The 10,000-nt window shown below is 48.1% G+C and overlaps 1 protein-coding gene across 1 annotated transcript in view; it reads left to right on the top strand.

Moving 5' to 3' along the window:
- PAN3 (poly(A) specific ribonuclease subunit PAN3) overlaps positions 1-10,000 on the top strand; it is a 135,565-nt gene that overhangs the window by 35,433 nt on the left and 90,132 nt on the right. Inside the window, 3 exon segments of the mRNA XM_075337365.1 lie at positions 1,550-1,587; positions 1,589-1,621; positions 8,834-8,984. Of these exon segments, the coding sequence (XP_075193480.1) occupies positions 1,550-1,587; positions 1,589-1,621; positions 8,834-8,984 (222 nt within the window).

Genomic DNA, 10,000 nt, shown 5'->3' with positions numbered 1-10,000 from the left:
AGTCCAGGACAACTCAAGGAAAATCCAGATAAATCTGCAGGTTTTCTCCACTGCAAAATCCACGGGTATGTTGTCCCATGGGCACAAAGCCTTACTGGTTGCTGTCACGTTGGCCCCTCTATCAGGTAATTTCAGCCTACGAGCTGCACAGCTGATCTGAGGCTTGGGACCCAGCAGCTACCTCCCAGAATCTGGCTAATCACAAGAGGACCAGAGTAGGATGCGCTGTCAGCCAGCACTTGTTCTGCACTGTATAGTGATGGAGAAGGCAGAGACTGTAATAAACCATCTCTGCCTTCTTTTTGTCTCCTACATCATCTCATTCAGCTTTTTCTGCAATGATTGCTTCAGATGGATATTGCTCTGAGATTTTAAAGGGACTCTGTCACCAGATTTTTGCTACTTCAACTGTGGAGGTTGGACTTGGAGATCCGTGGCTGGTCCTTGCGTTGTGGTCTGAACTCGGCGTGCAAAACACTAGGTGTGAGGGCCGGGTGTAAATAAGTTCTTTTTTTTGGTGATTATACTCAATGGATGCATACAGATTGCATAATGACCAATGTAGTCACTGTAAAGCAGGCTTTACACACAACGACATAGCTAGCTGATGTCGTTGGGGGTCACGGAATTTGTGACGCACATCCGGCCTCGTTAGGCAACGTTGTTGCGTGTGAAACGCAGGAACGACTGATTGACTATTAAAATTACTTACCAAATCGTTGATCGTTGACGCGCCGTTCCTTTCCCGATTATCATTGCTGTTGCAGGACGCACGTTGTACGTCGTTCCTGCGGCAGCACACATCGCTACGTGTGACACCGCAGGAACGAGGAACATCACCTTACCTGCGGCTGCCCGCAATGAGGAAGGAAGAAGGTGGGTGGGATGTTCGGCTCCGCTCATCTCCGCCCCTCCGCTTCTATTGGGCGGCCGCTTAGTGACGCAACAGTGACGCCGCACGAACCGCCCCCTTAGAAAGGAGGCAGTTTGGCGGGCCACAGCGACGTCGCTAGGAAGGTAAGTCCGTGTGACGGGTGTAAGCGATGTTGTGCGCCATGGCCAGCGATTTGCCCGTGACGCACAACCGTCGGGGGCGGGTGCTTTCACCAGCGACATCGCTAGAAGATGTCGCTGCGTGTAAAGCCCGCTTTAGACTTGTGATTAAAACCAAAGAAGTATCCACTATCCTGCAGACAAAAACATACATGTGATGACGGGCAACCCTGATGTGGATGAACGCACACAGCTACACACGGACAGTCTTGAGTGCAGTTTATGGATCTGATTATTACAATACCCGTTTGTACCCGTCCTGACTGTATTCTGTGCGGCCGCTGTTGTGGAGTATTTGTAGTGTGTGATGTACCGGGCATGGCCTGCCCTCAGCCGTCATCTCCACTCACTCCTAATCCCTTATCTGTAGTAGGAGCCGTCCCTGTCAGCAATGTGATAAGCTGATCTTAGTTTACCATGTCTTGTACTTGCTGGCTTAAAATCTATTGGTACAATATTGCAGGACTAATCAGTGGCCTGTTTATTTTTCCTTTAGATCCGCTCGTCTCTCCTGCTTCCTCTCTCTTTAATGACTTTTAGTGGTCTCAGCATTTCTCAAAGAAGAAAGGTAAGTGATGCGCACCCATTTTCTTTGACTACTAAGGATTTTGTTTTCCATCCCCAAGACTTAAGCGGGCTTTACACGCAACGACATCGCTAACGAGACGTCGTTGGGGTCACGGAATTCGTGACGCACATCCGGCCTCGTTAGCGACGTTGTTGCGTGTGAAACGGGCACGAACGACCGTTAACGATCAAAATGACTCACTTGATCGTTGACGCGTCGTTCTAATCCCGATTATCGTTGCAGGACGCAGGTTGTTTGTCGATCCTGCGGCAGCACACATCGCTGTGTGTGACACCGCAGGAACGAGGAACAACACCGTACCTGCGGCCGCCCGCAATGATTGAAGGAGGTGGGCGGGATGTTCGGCCTGCTCATCTCCGCCCCTCCGCTTTTATTGGGTGGGCCGCTTAGTGACGCCGAACGAACCGCCCTCTTTGAAAGGAGGCGATTCGCCGGCTCCACAGCAACGTCGCTAGGCAGGTAAGTAGTGTGATGGGTCCGAGCGATGTTGTGCGCCACAGGCAGCGATTTGCCCGTGACGCACAACCGACGGGGGCGGGTGCTTTCACCAGCGACATCGCTAGCGATGTCACTGTGTGTAAAGCCCGCTTTAGTCTTCACACACACATATTTTTATTTTTTCTTAATGTGTACACTAGTTTTTTCATCAGTGCTCCAATTGTCATCCACTTTGGGTTTCAGATCCGTGGCTTGGCATCCATTGTTCTTGTGTAAACTTCCAAGATTCTCTTGGCTATTAAACAATAAAAAATGGACAACTTGTGGCTGACATCTTTGTGCGGTCTGTTTTGTGTGTTGTTGAATGGGCAAGTTTGTTGCAACAGGAATTTTTGGGGACAATTGATTTGCAAGAAAACAGACCTGTGAACACACCCGGGCATGTACTATAGTGTGTGTCTTCTTCCTGTGAAGAACATGGATCGAAAATGGATGAATGAGGGCAGCTGCAAATCACATCCTGCTGTGGACAAGCGCCACATGGGTACCATATACACTCAAGATCAAAATTAGAGAACACACAATTTCTAAATGTTGCTGTCATTGTGTCGTCCTATGTGATTATATCCTAACATGAGGAAACTTGCCGTATTTTTAGCTTATTTCACAAATTGAATTTATTCTAAAGCACATAATAAAAATGTCAATGAGAGAAATGAAAAAAAAACTGATCAAAATTAGAGAACACTTTCAGATTCCTGCACGTTATTGGTGTTAATCTGGCATCTGGTGCTAATTTCCTTAATTATCTGACAAACCCTATGTAACTGGCAGCCTAACCTTCCAGTTTGCACTGACTTTGCAAATAAATGGTGTGCAGCTCCAAAGTGACTGAAAGATGAAGGCCAAAGAGGTGACCCTATCAGCCATAGCAAGAGAAGTTGGTCGTTCCAAGTCTGTGATTTTCAAGAATATTGCATCTTTACAACACCACAAACTTTTTAAAGTCTCTCTTAAAAGACCAAATGCAAGAGAGGTCAGGATAATGCAGAGAATCTCCATGGGTAGTCGTTTGAACACTGCAGCTGGACTTGGCTTGGCAGTTTAGCACTGAACAGGGTAAGGATCTGTCTCGTCATACAGTGTCACGACGTTTAAGAGCCATTTGGACTGAAAGCCCACTCTGCAGTGACCAAACTTCTCATGATCAGAAAGAATCAAAAGATTAGACTCTCCTTTGGTGAGGAGCATGTTGTGTGGACAGATTAGAAGTGCTCTACAGTTCATTTTAGTGATGAACAGTTTACTTTATTTGGGTCTGATGGAAAATATTAGGATAATCTACAAGCTGGGGAAAGACTGAATCCAAAGTGTGTTAATAAGTCAGTGAGAGGTGGTGGAGGAAGTGTCATGGTTTGGGGAATGTTTTCTGCAGTAGGAGTTGGACCTCTCATACAGCTACGTGGCAGAGTGAATGCAAGTGTGGATCAGAACCTTTTTCAACAACACATGGTTTCTTACTTGCATTCATCACTCAATAAGCCAGCAATTATCATGCAGGACAATGCCCCCGTCACACAGCAAAATAGGTAAAGCAGTTCTTTGAAACGGAAAACAATGAAACGGCCGCCCAGAGTCCTGATCTAAACCCAATAGAAAACCTCTGGAAAATCCTTGAGTGACAAAATTATGTTCAAGAAACCCACAACAGTCAATGAAGTGTGGGAGACGACTGGAAGAAGAGTGGACCAAAATCACACCAGGCAGTGTGAGAGGCTAGTGATGATCTGTGGCCACAGATGTGCTGAAGTCATTCAAAGCAAAGGCCTGTGCACGTCCTACTGATCGGTGACTGTTACCTTCAGAAAATTTACTGATAATCTTTCTCTGTTCTACAGTCATTGCTGTTCTCTAATTATGATCATCCGGTTTTGGGCAAAATAAAGGTTTTATCTTGATTAACTTTGCATCTTTCGTAAATCCCTGTACTAGTGACATGGCGAAACACTCACGAAAACCTTCACATGTTCATCAGTGTATATTACATAATTACAGTGTATATTACATAAATAATACATTATTTCTGAAAAAAAGCAAGTGATCATACAGTGTTCTCTAAACTTGATCTCCAGTGTATGTACAGTGTATTGATTTCATTGTGAAAGGTTATCTATGACTTGTGCTGCAGGGACATTGACCTGCTCTGGGGTTTTCCTTCAGGTTGCAGCGGTGACACCCCCTAATGATCTCCTCATCAGAAGAGACGCTTTAAATCCATAAAGTGTGTCAAACCGGCAACCTCTCCAAGGGTACGTCCACACTGGATATTCCTGCTGTGGGAATTTCTTAGATAATCCACACTAAATGGTGCAAAATGCTCTGAATTTACTTTATTTTTCTTGTGTGGTATGTTTGTGTTGTGTGCAGGTCCCCCCCCCCCCAAGTGAAAATATAAGAGGTATGGCTGCTTTCACACTACCTTTTTTTTAAAACGAGTCATGAACGTTTTTGCTGTGGAAGCGGATCCTGCATTTACAGCAAAAAAAACGCATGTTATTTTGCAGGATCCTGTTACTTGAAGTTTATGGGCGGGCATTGGAGTCATCTGATCGGGAGTGAGGGGAACTGAACGTGACAGACTGGGGGCCGGCATCTGACAGCTGCGGAGGCTCGTGACCAAGGTAAACATCGGGTAACTTGCTTGGATACCCGATATTTACCTTGGTTACGAGCGTCTGCACACGTAACCAACATAAACATCAGGTAACTAAGAGAAGCCGCTTGCTTGGTTACCCGATAATCTTACCTTGGTTACGATTGTCCGCAGCTCTCAGGCGGGGGGGGGGAGAGAGGCAGGGAGGGAGGGGGGGAGAGAGGCAGGGTGGGAGGGGGAGGAGAGAGGCAGGGTGGGAGGGGGGAGAAGAGAGGCAGGGAGGCGGGGGGAGAGAGAGGCAGGGAGGGGGGGGAGAGAGGCAGGGTGGGAGGGGGAGAAGAGAGGCAGGGAGGCGGGGGGGAGAGAGGCAGGGAGGCGGGGGGAGAGGGAGGGAGGGGGGGAAAGAGGCAGGGTGGGAGGGGGAGAAGAGAGGCAGGGTCGGGAGGGGGAGAAGAGAGGCAGGGAGGGAGGGGAGAGAGAGGGAGGGAGGGGGAGAGAGAGGGAAGGAGGGGAGAGGAGAGAGGCGGGAGGCGGCAGGGAGGCGGGTGGAGAGAGAGGCAGGGAGGGTGGGAGAGAGGCAGGGTGGTGAAGGGAGGGAGGGGGAGAGGCAGGGGAGGGAGGGGAGAGAGGCGAAGAGGCAGGGAGGGAGGGGGGGGAGGTGGAGGGGAAGAGAGGGACTGATCACGCGAGGCTGGTTTCTGGGCCATGCTCAGTAAGAGCAAGCAGGATCCTCTCGATCAGCATGCCAGCGTTCACATGCGTTTGCGTGCTGTTTAGTCAGGATCCAGCGATTTGCAGTATTTGGCCGCAGCTCAAAAACGCTAAAAGTAGCATTTTTGAAAAATGCTAAAAAACTGCAAGTCGCTGGATCCTCACTATAAAGGCCTAAGCCACACGGCGAGAAAATCGGTCGAGTGAGTGAGTGCGATAAAACATTGCATTCCCCTCGGACCAATTCTAGCTCTGTGTGTCAGCACAGCATGAGCGATTATTTTCTCAGCCCTAATCCGACCGCGAAAACAATCGCAGCATGCTACGATTGTAAGCTGAGACTCTTTCTCTCGCACACCATTCAAGTGAATGGGGCGAGAGAGAAAAATCGTTACTGCACTCGCGGTACACCGGTGTACTGCCAGTGCAGTGCAAGAATGGCAATAGGCGACTACGGAGGAGAGGGGCGAGAGAAATCCCTCCCCTCCTCCGTACCAGCCCGCCCCCCGCAGCTGAGGTCTGCTCACATGATCGGGAGCTCAGATGCAGGCACACTCATATGACACTCGGCTCCTGCTGTGCTGCCAGCGCGAGCAGAGTCTCATGCGAGCATCGCAGTAGTCCCGTGTGGCCCCAGCCTAACACATGTGAACGCATGTTAACGCGAGTCCATTGCAAATCCATTGAAATGAAAACGCATTTGCACTGGATCCGTTTTTGCGTTAAAAAAACGTAGTGTGAAAGCCGCCTAAGTGCAAATGCTTTAGCCCTCAGCCTCTTTCCGTTTTGGATGGATTTCTGGACTTGATGCAGGTGTGATTGCGGTAGTGCTCCTCTGGAAGAGTGAGGATTTTTTTGTCTTTTTTTTATTTTAGTTTCTTTTTTCTTTTTTCTCTCTTTATCCTCCTATCTAATCACTGTATGGCATTTTGGTGTAAAGATGGCACATCCCCAGAATATAAATCAACATGAGCTCAAGGCAGTGAATGCCGGGAGATATCCACTGTGGTCACTAAGTGGTCCGATCACCATAATGTGAGAAGAGCAATGGTTCAATGTTCCTGCTTTTGATTACTTTGATTTCTGTTTTAATGCAATCCCTCAGCAGGTTTTTATCTAATCTGAGAGCAGCATGATGTAGAAGCAGAGACCCCCGATTTCAGCAATGTGTCACTTTACTGGGCTGCTTTAACGGTTTAATCAGCAGGAGATTATCACTAGAGGACTAGTATCAGCCTGCTGCCATGTAGTCTAAAGCCACAAGTCACATTGTAGCAACTTACCAGCGATCCCGAAAACGATGCGACCTGATTAGGATCGCTGGGAGGTCGCTGGTGAGATGTCACAGTCAGACCTTACCAGCGATGCAGGAACAATACAGGTCTGCAGTAGCGACCTGTATAACGATCTCAGCAGTCGCTGTGACCCTGTCACACAGTGTCAAACACAGCGATGTGCCCTGCCCAGCAGGACATCGCCTTTGAAGAAAATGGTCCAGGACATCATTCGACGCAACGACCGGGCGACCTCACAGCAGGGGCCAGGTCGTTTGCGCTGGATGTCACACACACAACGACATCGCTAGCAAGATCGCTGTTGCGTCACAAAAACCGTAACTCAGCAGCGATGTCGCTTAGTGAGACGTTGGCCTTAACTTCACCACTGATTAGCAGCTTTCTGCCTATGCAGAGTGTACACAGACAACTGCCAATCGGTGTGGTGTGGGCGGGGGTTATACAGAACTCTCTGCATCAGAAGTGGTAGCATCTGCAGCAAATAAAACGTTTTGTTAAAGAGGGAGTACAGCCTATTCACTCTCTGGAATAGGGGTTTCTGTACCACGTTTTGCTGTTATCAGGGTAGCAAAAACCTGATTGAGATTCCTACTATGTAATCCCAGATAACATTCTACCTTGTAAATTTGCACTGGCAATCCATGACCTAGAATCCAATTTTGACTCTCTTAGGCCATGTGCCTCTAAGGGGAGATCGTACCTGTGGACTTTTCTACAGGTATTTCCGCAGGTTCATGCAGCCACTCCCCGGAATCCGCAGCTATCCATTGTTGCGGGTAAACCTGCGGAAACAGTGCGGAATTCCCCAGCGTCTATCTCCATAGTGGAAAGGCAGAGGATTTCCGCAGATTATTCCGCGTGAATAATGGACATGCAGTTACGTGCGGCTGCGGAAAATCCGCAGCATTTTTCTGCAGCCGGCTAATACCGCACCATTGCTACAGCACTCCCCAAATCCCATAGGAGTAACATGGGAGTGTTTTTGTTTGTACTTGCGTAAACCCGCGGATTTACCTGGGAAATCTAGAAAATCCGCAGGTTTTCTGCGGCAAATTCCACAGTTACTTTCTCCCTTGGGCACATGGCCTTTTTGCTGCAGGTTTTCAATGTACCTGTAGTGGGTATAAACACAGATCCTCACCATTGATTGGCACTTACCTATGTGCATTGGTTCCAAACAAAAACTCGTCACTTATTGAAACAGTCTTGAAGTCCACGTAGAGCAGCAAGGTGGATAAGGGCTGCCTTTCACACATCCGGTTTGTGCTGAGCCGGCACAATCGGCTCAAAAACCTATGCAACGGATGCGGCGAAAAAAAAACGGATTTGTTGCATAAGTTTTTCCATGTGGCCCGTCCAGTTTTTTGACGGATCCGGTATGATACTGAGCGTGCTCAGTGCAAAAAAAACGACATCCGGTGGGCCGGATGCATTTTTTTTGCCGCAGGACGCCGCCTCCACCATCCATAGGCTTGGCATTGTGTGAATCGCGCCAGATTCGCGCGCGATGTGTTTTTTTTTTTTTCGCCGCACCAAAAAATGTGCCAGGCAACGTTCCATCCGGCCACCGCCATGGACTAAAATATGCCGCATCCGGCAAAAACCGGACGCAACGCAAGGCCATGCGGCACTATACGGAGCTAATGCAAGTCTATGCGGGAAAAAAACACAACCAGCGGCAAAGAAAAAAAACTGTTGCGGTTTTTTTTTTCTCTGCAGAGCGCCGAATTGTGCCGCTCAGGAAAAACCGGATGTGTGAAAGCAGCCTAAACTAGACAAAACATTAGGAGTCTTTTGATGGAACATCACACACCATGCTGAAATCCGCATGGGTCAAAAAAAACCCCGAAAACTTCAGCTCTGTCCTCTCACAGCTTTCCAGAGGTCCTGACTGGTAACAACCCCGATTACTGTCTCCGAACTGTATCCTAGTATAACTATAGCTCCGCCGGCCCTGCGTGTATACACTCTGCTTTCTCTGTGGAGCGGCGTGTAATGACTGTTGTTTTCTCTTTTTTTCTTTTAAGCCTTAAATCTCTTATGTAAAGTTAGAATTTCTAATACATGTGATTTGTTGTTTTTTTGTGGTTTTAGACGCCCAACCCCACTGCCAGTGAGTTTATCCCCAAAGGAGGATCCACTTCTCGATTGAGTAATATGTCCCAGTCCAACATATCTGCCTTCTCCCAAGCGTTATTCTCCCACCCATCCATGGCCGGTCCTGCTGCAGCTGGTCTATCTCCAGGTAACTTCCTAAAGGCATGGGGGAACTGCCAAAGATGCAACAAGAAGCGGCGTGCTCAGATTGCACCCCAAATACTGCCATACATGCCTTGTGCTAAAAAAGAAAAAAGTTGCAGCTTGTGTCCTCTAGCGCTATCCTCAACATTTCGACCATTAATATGTCCCCGGATCCTCTTACATGGGTGTTATAGACAGTCCGCTTCTTACTTTCCCTGTTCTCGATGGCTTCTCCAGGGGGTCGTATCTCCTTATATTTTTCTGTTATTCCCTAGTTCTAGATGGCTTGGGTTTCCTTTTCTGGCTTTCTCTGGAGGTCTGTCCTTGATGGGTTTCCAGAGTTCAGCCCTGTTACTTCTGCAGTCACCATCCTGCATTAGTGTTTGTACAAAGGAAGCTTTCGATCACAGATATCTACATAAATTTGCTAAAGTATAGTGTTGAGCGGACCCGGATCTGCAAAATCCGGATCCGCACGGTTTGAGCACCCGATCTGAGGTCCGACCAGTACCCGGGATTCGGGGTGCACGGTCCTTCTTTTTTTTTTTTCTCTCTCTTTCTCGTCTCTTTCTCTCTCTTTCTCTCTCTTCTCTTCTCTTCTCTCTCTTTCTCTCTCTCTTTCTCGTCTCTTTTCTCTCTCTTTCTCTCTCTTTCTCTCTCTTTCTCTCTCTTTCTCATCTCTCTTTCTTCTCTTTCTCTCTCTTTCTCTCTCTTTCTCTCCTCTTTCTCTCTCTTTCTCTTCTCTTTCTCTCTCTTTCTCTCTCTTTCTCTCGCTTTCTCTCTCTCTCTCGCTTCTCTCTCTCTCTCTCGCTTTCTCTCTCTCTCTCTCGCTTTCTCTCTCTCTCTCTCGCTTTCTCTCTCTCTCTCTCTCGCTTTCTCTCTCTCTCTCTCGCTTTCTCTCTCTCTCTCTCGCTTTCTCTCTCTCTCTCTCTCGCTTTCTCTCTCTCTTCTCCTCTCGCTTTCTCTCTCTCGTCTCTCTCGCTTTCTCTCTCTCGCTTTCTCTCTCTCGCTTTCTCTCTC

This window comes from Anomaloglossus baeobatrachus, chromosome 2, assembly GCF_048569485.1.
Source record: "Anomaloglossus baeobatrachus isolate aAnoBae1 chromosome 2, aAnoBae1.hap1, whole genome shotgun sequence".
In the NCBI taxonomy this organism is placed as follows: domain Eukaryota; kingdom Metazoa; phylum Chordata; class Amphibia; order Anura; family Aromobatidae; genus Anomaloglossus; species Anomaloglossus baeobatrachus.
This window is presented reverse-complemented; position numbering and strand designations above follow the sequence as displayed.